Here is a 23907-nt window from a genome sequence, read left to right as displayed (position 1 = left end):
GAGAGTTACAGAGGGTCAGCCCTGCAGCTGGGCAGGTGAGAGTTACAGAGGGTCAGCCCTGCAGCTGGGCAGGGGAGAGTTACAGAGGGTCAGCCCTGCAGCTGGGCAGGGGAGAGTTACAGAGGGTCAGCCCTGCAGCTGGGCAGGGGAGAGTTACAGAGGGTCAGCCCTGCAGCTGGGCAGGGGAGTTACAGAGGGTCAGCCCTGCAGCTGGGCAGGGGATAGTTACAGAGGGTCAGCCCTGCAGCTGGGCAGGGGAGAGTTACAGAGGGTCAGCCCTGCAGCTGGGCAGGGGAGTTACAGAGGGTCAGCCCTGCAGCTGGACAGGGGAGAGTTACAGAGGGTCAGCCCTGCAGCTGGGTAGGTGAGAGTTACAGAGGGTCAGCCCTGCAGCTGGGTGGGTGCAGGAGTCTTGTGAGATGTTTCTAGGTGGTTCACTGTATACACAATAGACTGTAGCTGTAGTGCATTTTTCCTATATAGAGCTCTGTAGAGTGAGGTTCTGCTATTACTCATAGTTGGCACTTGAGGCATGATATTAGGTGTGCGGTCCAAGCGTAACAATTGCACAGAAATACACTGCTGTGCAAATTGGGCCAAAGCTTTTTTTTTTTTTTTTTAAGTAAAATCATAAGTTGGTTACCAGTCAGTGATTCAAACCAGTTTTAACTGCTTTGAACATGTGTGAGTGCCTGTTCAATGCAGTTAAAACTGGTTTGAATCACTGACTGGTAACCAACTTACGATTTTACTTAAAAAAAATACTTTGTCCCAATTAATTTGCACAGCACTGTACATGCTGTCATGCCTCTGCTGAAACCAGCCAGCTTGTGTATTGTGATGCATTTCCCGTCCAAGTTATACATCTGACTTCCCTTATACGGGTGAACAAAAACAAGACTGAACATAAGACCTTCACAGCCGTTCACAGCTCATAGGGGAGATCTCATGACACTCTCTTCATCTACCTGATGATCCTGAGGAACATTGGGATCTTCTTGTTTACAGTCCTGTGGAAGAAGAGGACGGGGACATCTCTCTGGTGTTGTCCTCTTACTGGATAGAACTGAAAAACACATACAGGGACTGAATTCATTCTTTACCTACAGATAATTATAGGCCGTGTGTATTTAGTCCTGTCTATTACCTGGTGATGTGAGGGGCTGGGGATCCTCCATCATGACGTCCTTGTACTGATCTGTGTGTCCTTCTAAATAATTCCACTCCTCCATGGAGAAATAGATGGTGACATCCTGACACCTTATAGGAACCTGACACATACAATGATGCCGTCATCCCCCGATCCCTCCATAGCGTTACGGTATAATGTCCCAGCATTCCCAGCAGTGTCACCTCTCCAGTCAGCAGCTCAATCATCTTGTAGGTGAGTTCTAGGATCTTCTGGTCATTGATGTCCTCATGTATCAGGGGGTGAGGTGGAGGCCCCGTGATTGGGCTCAGGGGTGTTTCCCATCCCTCAGACACAGGGTCCTGACAGCGCCCCCTAGAGGTCTTCTTCACTACTGTGTAATCCTGGTTATGGAGAGACACATTAATAAATCTCAGTACAGACATTTCCAGAGTCCTCACCTCTCCAGTTCTGTCCATCTGTTATTCCCATAGATAAGAATGATGGAATGTGACGTCATCAGAATCTCTCACCTCTCCAGTAAGCCGGAAGAGGATCTCTAGGGTGAGGTGTAATATCCTCTCCGCCATCTTGTCCCTCTCCATCCTTGTAGGGTCACTCAGGAGAATTCTCTTATATAGAAGATCTCCACTGAGAGGATCCGATATTGTAGGGACCTGAATGGGGAGAAAATGACGATGTAACATCATAAAGATCCCATGTAAGAAATCTCTGGAGCTGTTACCGGCTTCACATGATCACTACATCCAGTCATGGCCCCGTCCTGCCCCCGGTATAATACAATATGATTATAGGCACATACAGAGATTTATCACAGAATATCTCCAATCCAGCACCAAAAAAAAAAAAAAAAAAAATCTAAATTAACTGACTCTTTGTTAAATAAATATTCCATGAAAAAAAGACAAAGTTATAAAGCGAAGGGAACATCCACAGAGATCTGGACAACAGAACCAGGGACGTCAGTAACAGATAACGATAGAACATTAAGATAAACTAAAGAAAATTGTAATCCCAGTAAAGGTGAATGTCCCAGGAAAGCCTTGCATAAATCAAGAAAAACGAGAAGGGATATGTGTCAGAGGAGACATAATTACCGTATATACTTGTTTATAAGCCGACTCAAATATAAGCCGAGGCTCCTAATTTTGTCACGAAAAACTGTGAAAACGTATTGACTCCAGTATTAGCCGGATATGCATTGTCACCTCATCCCTATCCTTGTCTGCATAGCTCTTTATTCCCATCTTTGTCTCCATGGCTAATTATCCCCATCCTTGTCTGCATGGCCCCTTATTCCCATCCTTGCCTGCATGGCTCCTTATTATCCTTGCATGCATGGTTCCTCATCCATATCCTTGCATGCTTGGCCCCCATGAGAAAAGCATTACAAAAAAAAAAAAAAAAATCCTGCTTACCTTCCCTGCGCACCTCAGAGCATCTTGTTCAGGTGCTAGCAGCTCCTGGGGCCGGGCAATCTCGTGTCCCAGCTCACAGGGCTGTGGAGTCGGTAAGCCAAACCTGTGACTCCGACTCCGACTCCTCAATTTCCCTTACACCGACTCCACGACTCCGACTCCCACATATATTGCTTATATTTAAGTGAAAAATTTATTGTAGTACAATGTGAACATCAGACATTTAATCATTTTTATGATCCAATAATCAAGATATTTAGATAGAACAGAATATATATTGGTGTACTACCCGGTTTTCATTCTTTTTGGTACAGATACGATATGGATAGACAGATATGGATAAATGGATATATAGATAGAGCAGATTTCTAATCTGCTTTTGCTATTGAAAACATTATCTATGAGCTCAAAAACCTTTCAGGTGATGCAGTTTTTTAAAAAGATGATCAGCTTTTGCAGCTGAAAAACGTATCCTCAAAAAACAGGAAAAACGCTGTGTGTGAATGTAGACTTAGATCAGGAATATAACAGCCATTTATAGGACATTTCATAACTTTCCCAAACTCCTATGAAAAAATATTCAGCACATCCTGCATTGAATTACTGTACCCAATTTATTATATATTTTAGGAGTCGGTCCATTTTATACCGACTCCGACTCCACCAAAATGAGCACCGACTCCGACTCCACAGCCCTGCCAGCTCATTCGAGGAATGAATATTCACCTCTCTCCACACCTATGGAAGTGGAGAAGGGTGAATATTAATTACTCTAATGAGTGGAAACCAGTGATAGCCCGGCAGTTGCTAGCAGCCGGTGGATGGGGCTGTAACAGTGTGTGATAGAGAAATGAATATTCATTGCCAGTGCAGTGAATATTCATTTTTCTTTAGCAGCGGAACTGGCTTTAGCCGCAGCCGCTGGCTCCTGCGACCCACTTCTCTGCCGCTCCCCCTCTTCTACCATCTTTTCTGTCTCAATGTCTTGTCTATAAGCCAAGGGGGGGGTTGCTGAAAAACTCGGCTTATACACAAGCATATACAGAATACTAATGATGTGGAACATCGGCTCACTTAGCTGCTCCTCGAGGCAGACACAGGCACATGTGGGGTTGAAGTCTCTGGGTGGTCTATTGCATCATGAACCAAAAACCCCAAATAATAACAGATAAACAGCCTTTCTGGCTTCAAAGAAAGTAAACAGTTCATACACAGTCCTGCCTAACACTTTTTGGACGACACATATGGCAGCTCTCACAGGAAATTCAGTATGGAGCCTTCCTTGCCTCCACACACAGTCAGAGGAAAAATAACTGGCTGGACTTTTCCGCAGTCACACCATTGAGGTGGAGATATGGTGAGTAGGCGTCCCGCCCATTTCTTTACCTTATCACCTAAAAACCCAGACCACAACAAGGCCGCTTAACTCCTTCAGCACATAGCATGCTGAAAAGAAACTTATGGGTTTCTAGAACACAAACTCTAGAACTGATTTGGCTTTTATCCTAAGTCATATTAAAAGACTCGTTAAAGGGTTGATTGTGACTTGTAGGATCGCTACTACCAATAGGTGGCGCTGTAGAGTAAAAGTCCTCTTCCTTTCTGAAGAGGCAGTTTGCATAGAACACAAAGGAAAGCAATCTCCATGACACATATCTCCCCTCACATACAGTGCCAGTGACCCCGTCATATATTCTCACCCTCTGCTCAAAGCCGGTGTCTTTGGCACCTTCCGGCACCAAACAGGGAATTTGGTAGAGGGCATCTGCGTTCCCATGTGACTTCCCGGGCCTGTGTTCTACATTGAACTTGAAATCATGGAGGCCTAAGACCAACCTAGTCACCCAGGCGTTCTTACCCTTTTTCTCAATTAACCATCTCAGAGGGGCACGATCGCACACAAGTTTGACCCTACTGCCTAGTAGATAACACCCGAATGTATTCATGGCCCATTTTATGGCTAGGCACTCCTCGATGATGGCGTAGTTCCCGGCTGAAATACAGAATGGGATGTTCTTTTCCATTTGGAATGCCATCTCTGTGTCATCAGTCCATTTAACTATCATCGATTTGGTGCCTTTAAGAAGATCTGTCAAAGGCGCAGCGATTATAGCGAAACACGGAATGAATCGCCAAGAGTACCCAACAATTCCAAAAAACGCCCTCACTTGCTTCTTGGAAAGCAGTTGCTGCCACTCTTGAATCGCCTTGTTTCTGTTCATTTGCGGCTTAATTTCACCTCTCCCGACAACATAGCCTAGGTACTTGGCTTCTTCCCTCCCTATGGCACATTTTTTCGGATTTAACGTGAAGCCCACATTTTTTTAAAGCGTCCAGAACCGCCTGTACCTTTGGCATATGACTAGCCCAGTCAGGGCTAAAGACCACTATGTCATCGAGGTACGCTGCAACATACTTATGCGGAGCCAGGATCCGATTCATTGCCCTATGGAAGGTGGCAGGGGCCCCCTACAGATCGAAGGGCATCCTGGTGTATTGAAAGCACTCATCAGGCATCGAGAAGGCTGTCTTCTCCTTAGCACTCTGGAACATGGGGGTCTGCCAATAGCCGTTCATATCAGGTCCAGGGTTGTAGTCTACCTCATGTGTCCAAGTTTCTCTAAGTTTGTCCACAAGAGGCATCAGGTAAGCATCAAAGCTAGAGACTTCATTCAGCTTGTGGTAGTCGTTGCAGAACCACCACCATGGGACTCGATCATCTGCTTTTCAACTCCTCTTTCACCCCATTGGATATTACCTCTCTCCGTGCTTCTGGAATTCTATAGGGCTTGAGGTTCACCTTTATTTGCGGTTCTGTCAACATGTTATGCTCGACCACCTGCGTATGCTCCTGCAACTCTGACAATAGGTCCCGATTCTGCTGCAACAACTCCCGTCTCTGTTGCCTCTGGGCCGGCATCAGAGTCTCTGCAATGGTGATGTCATCCTCGGTGACTTTAGGATTGGCTCCCAGGGAAGTGATGTCCAGTGATTCTCGATCTTGCCAGGGTTTGAGCAAGTTCACATGATGGAAACCGTACCAGGTCTTTCACCCCAGCTGTTGTAACTTTTAAGTTACTTCCCCATTTTTTCCATCACCTGGGCCTTGCCACTAGGCTAGGCACTTGCTCTCCATTGTGGGGATAAGCACTAGCATGTGGTCCCCTGGCTGGAACTGCCTCAGCCTTGCTGATCGGTAATAGACCTTTGCCTGTGCCTGGAGAAGTTTCTCCTTCACAATAGGTATCACTTTCACCATTCTCTCCTGCAGTTAGGCATCATGTTCTATGATGCTCCGGTGTGGCATGACCACAGCTTCCCACGTTTCCTTAGCGATTTCGAGGATCCCTTGAGAATGTCAACCATACAGGAGCTCGAATGTCGAGAAGTCAGTAGAGGCCTGGGGAACTTCTCAGATGGGAAAGAGCAGAAACGGAAGCAGGTCCCAGTCTCGACTGTCCTTCTTAATGACCTTTTTGAGCATGGCTTTCAAGGCTTTATTGAGGCGCTCTACTAGGACAGCGGTTTGTGGATGGTACACTGAGGTTCACGGTTGGGCAATCTGGAGGACCCTACAGAGCTTATTACCATGCTCATGAAGGGGGTTCCCTCGTCTGTCAGAATCTCCTTCAGCAGGCCTATCCTAGCAAAAATATGTACAAGTTCCCAGGCGATACTCTTAGCCGAAGAGTTCCTTAGGGGTACTGCTTCAGGGTACCGGGTCGCATAGTCCATGACCAATAGGATATATTGGTGCTCTTGTGCAGACTTAACTAAAGGACCTATTAGGTCCATGGCAGTTCGCTCAAACAGGATCTCTATTACCAGTAACGGGACTAGAAGACTTCGGAAGTGCGCAGAAGTAGCGGTTATCTTGCAGGTGGGGCAGGACCTACAATAATTCAGTATCTCCCAATAACATCCCAGCCAACAGAACCTCTGCAGAATTCTCTCCTGCGCGTTATCCACCCCCAGATGTCCCCCCCAAAACATGCGAATGGGCCATATCTAGAACTCTCCACTGGTATGACCCTGGAACCAACAGCTGCTTCACTATCTCACCTCCCTTCAGTACAGTCACTCTATACAGCAATTTGCTATTGACTGCAATGTGTAGGTACCTCGTGTCAGCCCCTGGCTCTTGCGCAACCCCATCAACCACAGACATTTTCAAAGACCCCTTTGAGGGTAAAATCCCACATTTGAGCAGACCCAGAATTTTCCCCAGAAACCCCCAGTATCGGAATCTTGGCTTCACTGGTCACCGTTTTGTCCTTATCACTAGCTAGGACAAACAAGGGTTACTTCTCCGCCTGTGACAGGGATTCTTCAGTGTGGCGTTGAGTCCTGCTTGAGCTACTGGGCAACCCTGCCTTTCCCCACAGGTCCCAGAATAGGCTGAAGTCCCGCCCAATTATCACTGGGTGTATTAAGTCTCTGACTACCCCGACCTCATGGAACTTCGAACCGCAGCTCGTTTTAATCAACACTCTGGAAACCGGGTAGTCTTTGGCATCCCCGTGGATACAGCGTACGCCCACGTTTCACTGTGATCAACTCCCGGAATCTAAGAGTCCTGATACCAGTACTCCGTTTAAGGTCCCGGGGCACGACTGCGGCCCCTCTCCGGGCTGATAGTCCACACTGCAGGCTGGGTAGGCATAATATGAGCAGTACCTGCCTAGGCTACAATACATCTGCTCGGCAGACATAGGACAACGGGTCGCTATGTGTCCAGTACCGTGATACTGCCAGTAGATCAGGACTTTACCAGAAACCTTTGGTAGCCCCTTAGTGGCTCCTTGGGACCTCGGACTCCCACCAGTGGTGGCTCTGTTACCGCTCTTTTGGGACTCGGGCTCTCGCTGGGTATCCCAGTATAGATTACCCCCTGGCTTCCTCAGGGACATCTCGACCACCTGATACCTTTCTACGAGGCCCACCAGGTCGTCCACATTCTGGGGTCTCTTTAGACAACCCAGGTCTGCACCGTTCTGGGGAGAGAGTGAATAAATCTACCCATGAAGACCCGCTTGAATATCTGTGCTGGAGTGGAGGACTCCAGCGATAACCATTTCTGGATCAAATTTAACAAGTCAACATTCGTTAGTGGGAAGGTTTGTCACCACAATACACCCAGTGATGAAACCTTTGGGCTCTGACAGACATACAGTAGTGACCCCTAAAGCATGCCAATATCTCCGTTTTAAACTTGGCATATTCCTGTGCATCCTGCAAGGTCAAGTCAAAATAGGCTTTCAGGTGTTCACCTGTCAGATAGGGGGCCAGCAACTCCACGCCCTCTGCTCCAGAGGCAGCCTCTTCCGCTCTGCAACCCATTAAAAAAAACAGTCAAAAATGCCTCTATATCACCCTGGGGTCATCTTTTGCATGGCTCATCTTACCGTTTTCCGGATTCACGAGTCATCACCTTTATGTGGGAGGGGGGCGTTTTCTCTGCTGCGGACATTTCCAGCAAGGAGTCCCATCTGCCTTTGCTGTTGTATTAGGAAATTATTAGTCTCCTGCTGTACCTGGTGCTTTTGCTGCTGGGTCAGGATAAGGTGCTTGAGTAGCTCCTACATTTTGTCCGACCGCTGCTCCATCTCTGTAGCTGCCTTAACCCAGGACATTCGATTTGTCCCCCACTGCTACTTGTGTTCCTGGGACGTTTGCCTGCATCCGAAGCACCACTTGAGGATGGTTGGCTCAATAAGCTGCTCCTTGAGGTAGACACAGGCACATGTGGGGTTAAAGTCTCTGGGTGGTAATTGTATCATAAACCATAAAAACCAAAATGGTAACAAAAAAACAGCCTGACTCAAAAGAAAATAAACAGTTCATACACAGTCCTGTCCAGCATTTCTGGGACAACACATATGGCAGCTCTCACAGGAGCTTCAGTATGGACGAGGCTGAAGTTGGTTTCTTATTCGTCAGTTTCTCATTCGGCAATTTTTTCTTTTGTTTTTTTATAGGTTTAACAACAAAAAATAAGTATCAAAATAATAGACATACAATGCAGCGAGGTGCCCTGATGTGAATATGTGATATATGTGTCTACAAATACATATATAAAGATATATGTGTCTACAAATATCTAAAGGGCTGTCACATTGTAGAAGGCTCAACTTTATTCTCATTTGCACAAGGAAAGACTAGAAGCAATGGGATGAAACTGAATGGGAGGAGACACAGATTAGATATTAGAAAAAACTTTTTGACAGTTAGAGTGATCAATGAGTGGAACAGGCTGCCACGAGAAGTGGTGAGTTCTCCTTCAATGGAAGTCTTCAAACAGAGGCTGGACAGACATCTGACTGGGATGATTTAGCGAATCCTGCTTTGAGCAGGGGGTTGGACCAGATGGCCCAGGAGGTCCCTTCCAACTCTACGATTCTATGATTCTATGATTCTATGATTCTATGATTCTATGAATACACTTAAAATCAGCGACAAAAATTATATAACTGGCACAAAAATGGGCATCAAAGTGGGCACCTAAGGGCATTAATGAAAGTGTTAAATGACTGGGCCACGGATAGCACACTGCAGACGTATAGAACAGGGAGCCCCACATCAAAAACAGGTCTCTCCAGCCTGGCCCAAATGGGTTCTGGGCATCAGAATTGGCATTTAAGTGGGCACACAGCCAATTTTCACAGGTCTGAATTAAGTAACTGATGTTTTTAAGGGGTTAAACGACTTTGGGCCACTGATGTCACACTATGAATACACAGATAGTGATGGCCTACATCAAACCCAGGTTCCTCCGGCCTGGTCCAAATGGGTTCTGGGCATCAGAATTGGCATCAAAGTGGGCAAACAGCCAATTTTTCACAGATTTGAATAAGTAACTGTTTTTAAGGGGTTAAATGACCTTGGACCACTGATCTCACACCACCATTACATACACAGTAAAGGCCCCGTCTCACATAGCGAGATCGCTAATTTTTGTGATGCAACAGCGATCTCGCTACATGTGACACACAGCAGCGACCGGCCCCCCTGCTGGATATTGCTGATCGTGCAGGAATGTCCTGGGCCATTTTTCATCGTCAGCGTCCCGCTGGCCAGCATGCATCTCTGTGTTTGATCGCTGGATCGTTGCCGCATCGCTGAATAGATCTGGCTGTTTGGCAGCTTACTAGCGATCCTTACCAGGTCGTATCGTTGTCGGGATCGCTAGTGCATCGCTAAGTGAAACGGGAACCTGAGGCTGGAGACACACTAGCGATTTAAAAATCGGTCTGATTTTGATGCAGGAGAGTTGAATGGGTGTAATGTAATTGTCATGTGAGTACAATCCGATTTTTCACGCCTAGCATCTGATTTACATCTGAATGCAGTGCGATTGCTATCCGACTGCAATGTGATTTTAACATGAGCTTTTACATAGAGAAATGTTCTAAATCATTTACACACAATTAAAATGAAATATTTTTCAAAACACATATATATATTAGATAAAACTTAAGCTGGCAAATGATCTGCCGCGTACAGTTTAATCACAGAGTGACAGGTTAGATAACAATAGTCTAAGTGTATATCTCAATTCTGTGTGTGTGTATATATATATTACACACACACACATATATATATATTTCTATTTACAAGGACTGGTACGTGCCTGGGAGGCTTTGCACCATATTTTTTCCTGTGCTGTTGAATATATATATATATATATATATATATATACACAGTGCCTACAAGTAGTATTCAACCCCCTGCAGATTTAGCAGGTTTACACATTCGGAATTAACTTGGCATTGTGACATTTGGACTGTAGATCAGCCTGGAAGTGTGAAATGCACTGCAGCAAAAAAGAATGTTATTTCTTTAATTTTTTTTTAAATTGTGAAAAGTTTATTCAGAGGGTCATTTATTATTCAACCCCTCAAACCACCAGAATTCTGTTTGGTTCCCCTAAAGTATTAAGAAGTATTTCAGACACAAAGAACAATGAGCTTCACATGTTTGGATTAATTATCTCTTTTTCCAGCCTTTTCTGACTATTTAAGACCCTCCCCAAACTTGTGAAAAGCACTCATACATGGTCAACATGGGAAAGACAAAGGAGCATTCCAAGGCCATCAGAGACAAGATCGTGGAGGGTCACAAGGCTGGCAAGGGGTACAAAACCCTTTCCAAGGAGTTGGGCCTACCTGTCTCCACTGTTGGGAGCATCATCCGGAAGTGGAAGGCTTATGGAACTACTGTTAGCCTTCCACGGCCTGGACAGCCTTTGAAAGTTTCCTCCCGTGCCGAGGCCAGGCTTGTCCGAAGAGTCAAGGCTAACCCAAGGATAACAACGAAGGAGCTCCGGGAAGATCTCATGGCAGTGGGGACATTGGTTTCAGTCAATACCATAAGTAACGTACTCCACCGCAATGGTCTCCGTTCCAGACGAGCCCGTAAGGTACCTTTACTTTCAAAGCGTCATGTCAAGGCTCATCTACAGTTTGCTCATGATCACTTGGAGGACTCTGAGACAGACTGGTTCAAGGTTCTCTGGTCTGATGAGACCAAGATCGAGATCTTTGGTGCCAACCACACACGTGACGTTTGGAGACTGGATGGCACTGCATACGACCCCAAGAATACCATCCCTACAGTCAAGCATGGTGGTGGCAGCATCATGCTGTGGGGCTGTTTCTCAGCCAAGGGGCCTGGCCATCTGGTCCGCATCCATGGGAAGATGGATAGCACGGCCTACCTGGAGATTTTGGCCAAGAACCTCCGCTCCTCCATCAAGGATCTTAAGATGGGTCGTCATTTCATCTTCCAACAAGACAACGACCCAAAGCACACAGCCAAGAAAACCAAGGCCTGGTTCAAGAGGCAAAAAAATCAAGGTGTTGGAGTGGCCTATTCAGTCTCCTGACCTTAACCCAATTGAAAGCTTGTGGAAGGAGCTCAAGATTAAAGTCCACATGAGACACCCAAAGAACCTAGATAACTTGGAGAAGATCTGCATGGAGGAGTGGGCCAAGATAACTCCAGAGACTTGTGCCGGCCTGATCATGTCTCATAAAAGACGATTATTAGCTGTAATTGCAAACAACGGTTATTCCACAAAATATTAAACCTAGGGGTTGAATAATAATTGACCCACACTTGTATGTTTAAAATTTATTACAATTTAACTGAGCAACATAACTTTTTGGTTTGTAAGATTTATGCATCTGTTAATAAATCCTCCTCTTGTGTGAAGTTTGAAGGCTCTAACTTATTTGCATCTTATCAAACCTGCTAAATCTGCAGGGGGTTGAATACTACTTGTAGGCACTGATATATATATATATATATATATATTGCAGAGAGATCGATAGAAGAATAGCCAGTAATTTGTCGGCTTCTGTAAAATCACTGCAGGAGCAGACAGGATTGGAGACATGGTTTACATACAGTGAATAGATGCAAAATAGTTAGATATGTATATGTTAGTGACCAATACAATTAGTAGTGTGTGTGCAAATTAGTGGACATGTATGTAATTAATAAAAGATTCTTTTAATGGAAAAAAATGGTTCCCACGCAATTTTCCAATCCAGAGAGGGGAAGCCAGCGACTGGGGGCCGATATTTATAGCCTAGGAAAGGGTTAATACCCATGGCTCTCCCCAGGCTATGAATATCAGCCCACAGCTAAATATTTGGCCTTTACTGGCTATTAAAGTAGGGGGCCCACCCCCCCCCCAAAAAAAAAAAAAAAATGATGTGAGGTCTCCTTATAATACCCAGAAAATGCTGTACAGACAGCTGCAGGCTGATATACATAGTATAGAAAGGGGCCATGGATATTGACCCTCCCCAGCTACAAACACCAGCTCTCAGCCCCCCCCCCCCCGGAAATGCACATCTGTAAGGTGCGTCAATTCCGGCACATAGCCGCTCTTCCCTCTGCCCTGTAGCAGTGGCAAGTGGGGTAATAGCTTGGGGGTTGATGTGACTTTTGTATTGTAAGGTCACGTCAAGCCCGGCCTAGTAGTGGAGAGGTGTCAATAAGACACACAACCATTACTAATCCTACAGTTGTTACAGGGTCAATGAAGACACAGCCAGAATGAAGTATTTTAATGAAATAAAACACTAAAGACAGTTTGCCATCTTTATTATCCAGCTAATTCATACAACACCCTCGTTCTCCTGTAATGAATAAATTAAAAAAAAACAAAAAAAAAAAAACAACCATATACCCATGTCCAGCGTTCTGTCCCACACAGTAATCCATATCTGGGGCAAATACAGTTTGAAACCAGGAGTGGTGCTAAGATGCGTTGCCTGGGCACAATAACTAACTGTGGTTAGTTATAACAAATTATAAAGACTATTCTCCATTCCATAGTCTAGTGCCCATATACCCATCACACATCCTCCATTCCATAGTCCCATGCCCATCATACACATCCTCCATCCCATAGTCCTGTGCCCATATACCCGTCATACATATCCTCCATCCCATAGTCTCGTGCCCATATACCCATCATACATATCCTCCATCCCATAGTCCAGTGCCCATATACATATCCTCCATCCCATAGTCCCGTGCCCATATACCCGTCATACATATCCTCCATCCCATAGTCCAGTGCCCATATACCCATCACACATCCTCCATCCCATAGTCCCATGCCCATCATACATATCCTCCATCCCGTAGTACAGTGACCATATACTGTATATCCTCCATCCCACAGTCCCATGCCCATATACCCATCACACATTCTTCATCCCATAGTCCCGAGCTGGATGGCGCTGAGCAGGGAGTTCCTGGAGATGTGATGTTATGTAACCTGGCAGTGTGGCTCTGTGTGCGGCCACTAATGATGCGATTTTCTACGCCAGTAACAATAGAGCGCAGCAGTAATAGAGGAGGGGGCGATTCATTTCTGTCATGTGCTCTCTGCTCCTTTCTTGGGGGGCAGACAATAGCTGGGAGCTTATGTTCCCAGGGATGCTAGATTTCTCCCACCCAGTCAGTGCCTGCTGAGGTGTTGTGAGGGCTGTGGAGTCAGAGTCGTGGAGTTGATGCTCATTTTGGTGGAGTCGGTATAAAATGGACCGACTCCTAAAATATATAATAAATTGGGTACAGTAGTTCAGTGCAGAATGTGCTGAATATTTTTCATAGGAATTTGGGAAAGTTATGAAATGTCCTATAAATGGCTGTTGTATTCCTGATCTAAGGCTACATTCACACACAGCATTTTTGCTGCGTTTTTTGAGGATACGTTTTTCAGTTGCAAAAGCAGATCAGCTTTTTAAAAAACTGCATCACCTGAAAGGTTTTTGAGCTCATAGATAATGTTTTCAATAGCAAAAGCAGATTAGAAATCTGCTCTATCCATTTATCCATATCTTATCTGTACCAAAAAGAATAAAAGCCGGATAGCACACAGACTAACACTCCTTTTTTTTTAGCACCAGTCAGGTACACCTCATAGCTGCCCAAAAGGACGCCCAGGACAGGCATTGCTTGTCTTCAGTAACATCAACATCAATTGATAGTTGGAATAAATAGACTGCATTCAGCACATCTTCTTAAGGTGTGTATATATATATATATATATATATATATATATTATACACACACACACACACACACACACACACACACACAGTACAGACCAAAAGTTTGGACACACCGCAAAGCGTTTTCTTTATTTTCATGACTATGAAAATTGTAGATTCACTCTGAAGGCATCAAAACTATGAATTATCACATGTGGAATTATATAATTAACAAAAAAGTGTGAAACAACTGAAAATACTGTATGTCTTATAGTCTAGGTTCTTCAAAGTAGCCACCTTTTGCTTTGATTTCTGCTTTGCACATTCTTGGCATTCTCTTGATGAGCTTCAAGAGGTAGTCACCGGAAATGGTTTTCACTTCACAGGTGTGCCCTGTCAGGTTTAATAAGTGGAGATTTCTTGCCTTATAAATGAGGTTGGGACCATAAGTTGTGTTGTGCAGAAGTCTGGTGGATACACAGGTGCTAGTCCTACTGAATAGGCTGTTAGAATTTGTATTATGGCAAGAAAAAAGCAGCTAAGTAAAGAAGAATGAGTGGCCATCATTACTTTAAGAAATGAAGGTTAGTCAGTCCGAAAAATTGGGAAAACTTTGAAAGTGTTCCCAAGTGCAGTGGCAAAAACCATCAAGCGCTACAAAGAAACTGGCTCACATGAGGACCACCCCAGGAAAGGAAGACCAAAAGTCACCTCTGCTGCGGAGGATAAGTTCATCCGAGTCACCAGCCTCAGAAATCACAGGTTAACAGCAGCTCAGATTAGAGACCAGGTCAATGCCACACAGTTCTAGCAGCAGACACATCTCTACAACTGTTAAGAGGAGACTTTGTGCAGCAGGCCTTCATGGTAAAATAGCTGCTAGGAAACCACTGCTAAGGATAGGCAACAAGCAAGAGAGACTTGTTTGGGCTAAAGAACACAAGGAATGGACATTAGACCAGCGGAAATCTGTGCTTTGGTCTGATGAGTCCAAATTTGAGATCTTTGGTTCCAACCACCGTGTCTTTGTGCGACGCAGAAAAGGTGAACGGATGGACTCTACATGCCTGGTTCCCACCGTGAAGCATGGAGGAGGAGGTGTGATGGTGCTTTGCTGGTGACACTGTTGGGGATTTATTCAAAATTGAAGGCATACTGAACCAGCATGGCTAACACAGCATCTTGCAGCGGCATGCTATTCCATCCGGTTTGTGTTTAGTTGGACCATCATTTATTTTTCAACAGGACAATGACCCCAAACACACCTCCAGGCTGTGTAAGGGCTATTTGACCAAGAAGGAGAGTGATGGGGTGCTACGCCAGATGACCTGGCATCCACAGTCACCAGACCTGAACCCAATTGAGATGGTTTGGGGTGAGCTGGACCTCAGAGTGAAGGCAAATGGGCCAACAAGTGCTAAGCGTCTCTGGGAACTCCTTCAAGACTGTTGGAAGACCATTTCTGGTGACTACCACTTGAAGCTCATCAAGAGAATGCCAAGAATGTGCAAAGGAGTAATCAAAGCAAAAGGTGGCTACTTTGAAGAATCTAGAATATAAGACATATTTTCAGTTGTTTCACACTTTAATTATATAATTCCACATGTGTTAATTCATTGTTTTGATGCCTTCAGAGTGAATCTACAATTTTCATAGTCACGAAAATAAAGAAAACTCTTTGAATGAGAAGGTGTGTCCAAACTTTAGTCTGTACCGTATGTATGTAATCGATATTATACAGTGTATTACATATTTACAATTTATTACAGTTTTTTGGGTTCTAAAGTTGTATTCCAATAAATAGATATTATGTTCTATCTAAATATCTTGATTATTGGATCATAGAAATGATTAAATGTCTGATGTTCACATTGTACTACAATAAATTTTTCACTTAAATATAAGCAATATATGTGGGAGTCGGAGTCGCAGGTTTGGCTTACCGACTCCACAGCCCTGGTGTTGTCATGTGGGAAAACTTGCTCATAGCAACCAATCACAGCTCAGCTTCTTTTGAACAGCTCTGGTAAAATGAGAGATGCTTAGTGATTGGTTGGTGATAAACACACACACACACACACACTCCGTTTTATAGATATAGATGTGTGTGTGTCTTTTGAAGAATATTTCATTTTAAAACTGTGAAAATGATTTAGGACATTTCTCTATGTAAAAGCTCATGTTAAAAATCACATTGCAGTCGGATAGCAATCGCACTGCATTCAGATGTAAATCGGATGCTAGGTGTGTAAAATCGGATTGTACTCACAAAAAAAAAAAAACACATGAAACGCGCATGACAATTGTATTACACTCACTCAACTCTCCTGCATCAAAATCGGACCAATTTTTAAATCGCTAGTGTGTCTCCAGCCTTACTGTGTATGTAATGGTGGTGTGAGATCAGTGGCCCAAGGTCATTTAACCCATTAAAAACATCAGTTACTTATTCAAATCTGCAAAAATTGGCTGTTAACCCACTTTGATGCCAACTTTGATACCCAGAACTCATTTGGGCTAGGCCAGGGGGACCTGGGTTTGATGTGGAGAATCACCATCTGTGTATTCATAGGGTAACACCAGTGGCCCAAAATCGTTTAACCCCTTAAAAACATCACTTATTCAAACCTGTGAAAATCTACCGTTTGTCCACTTTGATGCCAATTCTGATGCTCAGAACCCATTTTACCCAGGGTGAAGAGACCTGTTTTCATGTGGGGTTCCCTGTTCTCTATGTCTGCAGTGCGATATCAGTGGCTCAAAATCATTTAACCCTTTAACGCCGTTTGGAGCCCACGTTGATGCCCATTTCCGTGCCAGTTTTATAATTTGTCGCTTATTTTCAGTGTATTCACATCAGCGCACCTCGCTGCGTTGTTTTTTATTATTGTGATGCTTATTTTTTGTTGTTAAACATACAGAAAAGAAAAAATTGCCGAATAAGAAACTGACAAATAAAAAAACAACTTCAGCCTCGTTCAGTATGGAGACTTCCTTACCTCCACATAACATGGAGGACAAAAAACTGGCTGGACATTTCCCCAGCCACACCCTTGAGGTGGAGATATGGTGAGTAGGCATCCCACCCATCTCTTTACCTACTCACTTAAAAATCTGTCCATAACATGGCCGCTTAACTCTTTCAGCACATAGAATGCAGAAAAGAAACTTATGGGTTTCTAGATCACGGAGGAAAGCAATCTCCATGACACATATCTCGCCTAACACACAATACCAGTGACCCTGTCACAATCACTAAAAAAATAATAAACACAACAATATAGAAGTGAACACAGAGCGGCCAATTTAACTGACCCTGTGGTCACAACTGCACAGGGTCAGATATACCAGGATGTACAGAAAAGAGGGCGGATGTGGATGATATTAACCCCATATACATGAGTTACCCAGTATAGGTAGTAAAGTTGGATTGGGAGGGGAAAAAAAAAAAAAAAGGGAGGGGGTAATATTTAAAAGACCATGAGCAGTGTCCCAGTGCCCCCCAGGACTGAGTCCTGTCTCCTCTATCACACAGTCCCTGCTCCCCCAGTGCAGACTTCTCCTCCAGCTCTTACATATGCAGAGTCCCGGTGCCCCCCAGGACTGAGTCCTGTCCCCTCTATCACACAGTCCCTGCTCCCCCATTACCGCTCACCAGTGCAGACTTCTCCTCCAGCTCTTACATGTGGAGCCGGCTGTACCCTAATGTGCAGAGTCCCGGTGCCCCCCAGGACTGAGTCCTGTCCCCTCTATCACACATTCCCTGCTCCCCCATTACCACTCACCAGTGCAGACTTCTCCTCCAGCTCTTACATGTGGAGCCGGCTGTCCCCTAATGTGCAGAGTCCCGGTGCTCCCCCAGGACTGAGTCCTGTCCCCTCTATCACACAGTCCCTGCTCCCCCATTACCGCTCACCAGTGCAGACTTCTCCTCCAGATCTTACATGTGGAGCCGGCTGTACCCTAATGTGCAGAGTCCCGGTGCTCCCCAGGACTGAGTCCTGTCCCCTCTATCACACAGTCCCTGCTCCCCCATTACCGCTCACCAGTGCAGACTTCTCCCCCAGCTGTTACATATGGAGCCGGATGTACACTAATGTGCAGAGTCCCGCTGCCCCCCAGGACTGAGTCCTGTCCCCTCTATCACACAGTCCCTGCTCCCCCATTACCACTCACCAGTGCAGACTTCTCCCCCAGCTCTTACATATGGGGCCGGCTGTACCCTAATGTGCAGAGTCTCATTGCTCCACAGGACTGAGTCCTGTCCCCTCTATCACACAGTCCCTGCTTCCCCCCTTACCGCTCACCAGTGCAGACTTCTCCTCCAGCTCTTACATGTGGAGCCGGCTGTACCCTAATGTGCAGAGTCCCGGTGCTCCCCCAGGACTGAGTCCTGTCTCCTCTATCACACAGTCCCTGCTCCCCCATTACCGCTCACCAGTGCAGACTTCTCCTCTAGCTCTTACATGTGTAGCCGGCTGTACCCTAATGTGCAGAGTCCCGGTGCCCTCCCCAGGACTGAGTCCTGTCCCCTCTATCACACAGTCCCTGCTCCCCCCTTACCGCTCACCAGTGCAGACTTCTCCTCCAGCTCTTACATGTGGAGCCGGCTGTACCCTAATGTGCAGAGACCCGGTGCTCCCCCAGGACTGAGTCCTGTCTCCTCTATCACACAGTCCCTGCTCCCCCATTACCGCTCACCAGTGCAGACTTCTCCCCCAGCTGTTACATATGGAGCCGGATGTACACTAATGTGCAGAGTCCCGCTGCCCCCCAGGACTGAGTCCTGTCCCCTCTATCACACAGTCCCTGCTCCCCCATTACCACTCACCAGTGCAGACTTCTCCTCCAGCTCTTACATATGGGGCCGGCTGTACCCTAATGTGCAGAGTCTCATTGCTCCACAGGACTGAGTCCTGTCCCCTCTATCACACAGTCCCTGCTCCCCCCTTACCGCTCACCAGTGCAGACTTCTCCTCCAGCTCTTACATGTGGAGCCGGCTGTACCCTAATGTGCAGAGTCCCGGTGCTCCCCCAGGACTGAGTCCTGTCCCCTCTATCACACAGTCCCTGCTCCCCCATTACCGCTCACCAGTGCAGACTTCTCCCCCAGCTCTTACATGTGGAGCCGGCTGTACCCTATTGTGCAGAGTCCCGGTGCTCCCCCAGGACTGAGTCCTGTCCCCTCTATCACACAGTCCCTGCTCCTCCATTACCGCTCACCAGTGCAGACTTCTCCTCTAGCTCTTACATGTGGAGCCGGCTGTACCCTAATGTGCAGAGTCCCGGTGCCCCCCAGGACTGAGTCCTGTCCCCTCTATCACACAGCCCCTGCTCCCCCATTACCGTTCACCAGTGCAGACTTCTCCTCCAGCTCTTACATGTGGAGCCGGCTGTACCCTAATGTGCAGAGTCCCGCTGCTCCCCCAGGACTGAGTCCTGTCTCCTCTATCACACAGTCCCTGCTCCCCCATTACCGCTCACCAGTGCAGACTTCTCCCCCAGCTCTTACATGTGGAGCCGGCTGTACCCTATTGTGCAGAGTCCCGGTGCTCCCCCAGGACTGAGTCCTGTCCCCTCTATCACACAGTCCCTGCTCCTCCATTACCGCTCACCAGTGCAGACTTCTCCTCTAGCTCTTACATGTGGAGCCGGCTGTACCCTAATGTGCAGAGTCCCGGTGCCCCCCAGGACTGAGTCCTGTCCCCTCTATCACACAGCCCCTGCTCCCCCATTACCGTTCACCAGTGCAGACTTCTCCTCCAGCTCTTACATGTGGAGCCGGCTGTACCCTAATGTGCAGAGTCCCGCTGCTCCCCCAGGACTGAGTCCTGTCCCCTCTATCACACAGTCCCTGCTCCCCCATTACCACTCACCAGTGCAGACTTCTCCTCCAGCTCTTACATGTGGAGCCGGCTGTACCCTAATGTGCAGAGTCCCGGTGCTCCCCCAGGACGGAGTCCTGCCCCTCTATCACACAGTCCCTGCTCCCCCATTACCGCTCACCAGTGCAGACTTCTCCTCCAGCTCTTACATGTGGAGCCGGCTGTACCCTAATGTGCAGAGTCCCGGTGCTCCCCCAGGACTGAGTCCTGTCCTCTCTATCACACAGTCCCTGCTCCCCCATTACCGCTCACCAGTGCAGACTTCTCCTCCAGCTCTTACATGTGGAGCCGGCTGTACCCTAATGTGCAGAGTCCCGGTGCCCCCCCAGGACTGAGTCCTGTCCCCTCTATCACACAGTCCCTGCTCCCCCATTACCGCTCACCAGTGCAGATTTCTCCTCCAGCTCTTACATGTGGAGCCGGCTGTACCCTAATGTGCAGAATCCCGGTGCCCCCCAGGACTGAGTCCTGTCCCCTCTATCACACAGTCCCTGCTCCCCCATTACCGCTCACCAGTGCAGACTTCTCCTCCAGCTCTTACATGTGGAGCCGGCTGTACCCTAATGTGCAGAGTCCCGGTGCCCCCCAGGACTGAGTCCTGTCCCCTCTATCACACAGTCCCTGCTCCCCCATTACCGCTCACCAGTGCAGACTTCTCCTCCAGCTCTTACATGTGGAGCCGGCTGTACCCTAATGTGCAGAGTCCCGGTGCCCCCCCAGGACTGAGTCCTGTCCCCTCTATCACACAGTCCCTGCTCCCCCATTACCACTCACCAGTGCAGACTTCTCCTCCAGCTCTTACATGTGGAGCCGGCTGTACCCTAATGTGCAGAGTCCCGGTGCCCCCCAGGACTGAGTCCTGTCCCCTCTATCACACAGTCCCTGCTCCCCCATTACCGCTCACCAGTGCAGACTTCTCCTCCAGCTCTTACATGTGGAGCCGGCTGTACCCTAATGTGCAGAGTCCCGGTGCCCCCCCAGGACTGAGTCCTGTCCCCTCTATCACACAGTCCCTGCTCCCCCATTACCGCTCACCAGTGCAGACTTCTCCTCCAGCTCTTACATGTGGAGCCGGCTGTACCCTAATGTGCAGAGTCCCGGTGCTCCCCCAGGACTGAGTCCTGTCCCCTCTATCACACAGTCCCTGCTCCCCCATTACCACTCACCAGTGCAGACTTCTCCTCCAGCTCTTACATGTGGAGCCGGCTGTACCCTAATGTGCAGAGTCCCGGTGCCCCCCAGGACTGAGTCCTGTCCCCTCTATCACACAGTCCCTGCTCCCCCATTACCGCTCACCAGTGCAGACTTCTCCTCCAGCTCTTACATGTGGAGCCGGCTGTACCCTAATGTGCAGAGTCCCGGTGCCCCCCCAGGACTGAGTCCTGTCCCCTCTATCACACAGTCCCTGCTCCCCCATTACCACTCACCAGTGCAGACTTCTCCTCCAGCTCTTACATGTGGAGCCGGCTGTACCCTAATGTGCAGAGTCCCGGTGCCCCCCAGGACTGAGTCCTGTCCTCTCTATCACACAGTCCCTGCTCCCCCATTACCGCTCACCAGTGGAGACTTCTCCTCCAGCTCTTACATGTGGAGCCGGCTGTACCCTAATGTGCAGAGTCCCGGTGCCCCCCAGGACTGAGTCCTGTCCTCTCTATCACACAGTCCCTGCTCCCCCATTACCGCTCACCAGTGCAGACTTCTCCAGCTCTTACATGTGGAGCCGGCTGTACCCTAATGTGCAGAGTCCCGGTGCTCCCCCAGGACTGAGTCCTGTCCCCTCTATCACACAGTCCCTGCTCCCCCATTACCGCTCACCAGTGCAGACTTCTCCTCCAGCTCTTACATGTGGAGCCGGCTGTACCCTAATGTGCAGAGTCCCGGTGCTCCCCCAGGACTGAGTCCTGTCCCCTCTATCACACAGTCCCTGCTCCCCCATTACCGCTCACCAGTGCAGACTTCTCCTCCAGCTCTTACATGTGGAGCCGGCTGTACCCTAATGTGCAGAGTCCCGGTGCCCCCAGGACTGAGTCCTGTCCCCTCTATCACACAGTCCCTGCTCCCCCATTACCGCTCACCAGTGCAGACTTCTCCTCCAGCTCTTACATGTGGAGCCGGCTGTACCCTAATGTGCAGAGTCCCGGTGCCCCCCAGGACTGAGTCCTGTCCTCTCTATCACACAGTCCCTGCTCCCCCATTACCGCTCACCAGTGCAGACTTCTCCTCCAGCTCTTACATGTGGAGCCGGCTGTACCCTAATGTGCAGAGTCCTGGTGCTCCCCCAGGACTGAGTCCTGTCCCCTCTATCACACAGTCCCTGCTCCCCCATTACCGCTCACCAGTGCAGACTTCTCCTCCAGCTCTTACATGTGGAGCCGGCTGTACCCTAATGTGCAGAGTCCCGGTGCTCCCCAGGACTGAGTCCTGTCTCCTCTATCACACAGTCCCTGCTCCCCCATTACCGCTCACCAGTGCAGACTTCTCCTCCAGCTCTTACATGTGGAGCCGGCTGTACCCTAATGTGCAGAGTCCCGGTGCCCCCCAGGACTGAGTCCTGTCCCCTCTATCACACAGTCCCTGCTCCCCCATTACCGCTCACCAGTGCAGACTTCTCCTCCAGCTCTTACATGTGGAGCCGGCTGTACCCTAATGTGCAGAGTCCCGGTGCCCCCCAGGACTGAGTCCTGTCCCCTCTATCACACAGTCCCTGCTCCCCCATTACCGCTCACCAGTGCAGACTTCTCCTCCAGCTCTTACATGTGGAGCCGGCTGTCCCCTAATGTGCAGAGTCCCAGTGCTCCCCCAGGACTGTGTCCTGTCCCCTCTATCACACAGTCCCTGCTCCCCCATTACCGCTCACCAGTGCAGACTTCTCCTCCAGCTCTTACATGTGGAGCCGGCTGTACCCTAATGTGCAGAGTCCCGGTGCTCCCCCAGGACTGAGTCCTGTCCCCTCTATCACACAGTCCCTGCTCCCCCATTACCGCTCACCAGTGCAGACTTCTCCTCCAGCTCTTACATGTGGAGCCGGCTGTACCCTAATGTGCAGAGTCCCAGTGCTCCCCCAGGACTGTGTCCTGTCCCCTCTATCACACAGTCCCTGCTCCCCCATTACCGCTCACCAGTGCAGACTTCTCCTCCTGCTCTTACATGTCGCCTCTTCCGCCCCTCCTGCTCCTCCCCCATGTAGTGATCATGTGACGGTGACGTCATCACAGGTCCTGGCCGCAGGCTCCGCAGTGTACAGTGTAGTGTGTAGCTGTTCCGGCTCCTCCTCCTTTCCCGCTCTCTCCGCTGTAGCCCTCAGTGTGAGGTGATAGGTCGCAGTGCTGGGGCGCGGCCTCACATTCTCCCTCCGCTGCAGGCAGCTCAGCACTGAGGCGTCTAGAATGGAGTGGCTATGGGGAGCTCCTCCTCCAGTCTCCATTGTAGTCGCCTCTTCTTCCTGGAATGGCTGCAGGTTATAATGGCGCAGACATCACAGGTCAGACAGGAAGGGTCTTTCCTCTGCTCTAGAGTTTATGGATTTGGGTAAAATTCTTTTTTCCTGATTTATAAATCTTACATTTTTCTTGTCACTTTCTGTAATATAAATATTTCCGCTCAGCGCTGATTGTTCAGTGTCACCAGAGTGTGACGTCTCCCGTCTGTCACCGTCCTGGCCGCAGCCGCGACACTGAGGAGAGGGCGGAGCTTCACGGGGAGAAAGAGAGCGCCACCGACAGGTATCCTAACAGAGCGTCACTGACAGTCATCATAAAAGAGAGCAACAGACAGTCCCCTGTAAGGTAGCGCTCACTGAGTGCATTGGGGGACACGCACTTGGCAGCAGATAACCCAGGCCCGGCCCAGGCTTTTCACATAACACAGTCCATACGGTTTATTGTACAGGGCATAAACCATGGCAGCATGAAGAAATGATAACAGTCTTACACCAGATCAAA

General features: G+C 48.1%; 1 protein-coding gene across 2 annotated transcripts; it reads right to left on the bottom strand.

Annotated features, from left to right (window-relative positions):
• Positions 1–777: 777 nt before the first annotated feature.
• On the bottom strand, positions 778–23483 carry LOC141074175 (oocyte zinc finger protein XlCOF29-like). Of its 2 annotated transcripts, XM_073561711.1 has the most exons (6): positions 23086–23483; positions 7974–8291; positions 7839–7897; positions 1663–1806; positions 1148–1533; positions 778–1066 (listed from the first exon to the last, which is right to left on the bottom strand). In XM_073561711.1, exons 4-6 carry the CDS (start codon positions 1732–1734, stop codon positions 1054–1056), a joined length of 471 nt encoding a protein of 156 aa, XP_073417812.1. In that variant the 5' UTR covers positions 1735–1806; positions 7839–7897; positions 7974–8291; positions 23086–23483; the 3' UTR covers positions 778–1053. The 2 variants fall into 2 exon arrangements, with proteins under 2 accessions (XP_073417812.1, XP_073417821.1); XM_073561720.1 differs by lacking the exons at positions 7839–7897; positions 7974–8291.
• Between the last annotated feature and the right edge of the window lie 424 nt (positions 23484–23907).

Source organism: Dendrobates tinctorius, unplaced genomic scaffold (genome assembly GCF_039654945.1).
Source record: "Dendrobates tinctorius isolate UK_male_01 unplaced genomic scaffold, ASM3965494v1 ptg000014l, whole genome shotgun sequence".
In the NCBI taxonomy this organism is placed as follows: domain Eukaryota; kingdom Metazoa; phylum Chordata; class Amphibia; order Anura; family Dendrobatidae; genus Dendrobates; species Dendrobates tinctorius.
Note: the sequence above shows the minus strand (reverse complement) of the source record. Positions and strands in the feature narration are given on the sequence as shown.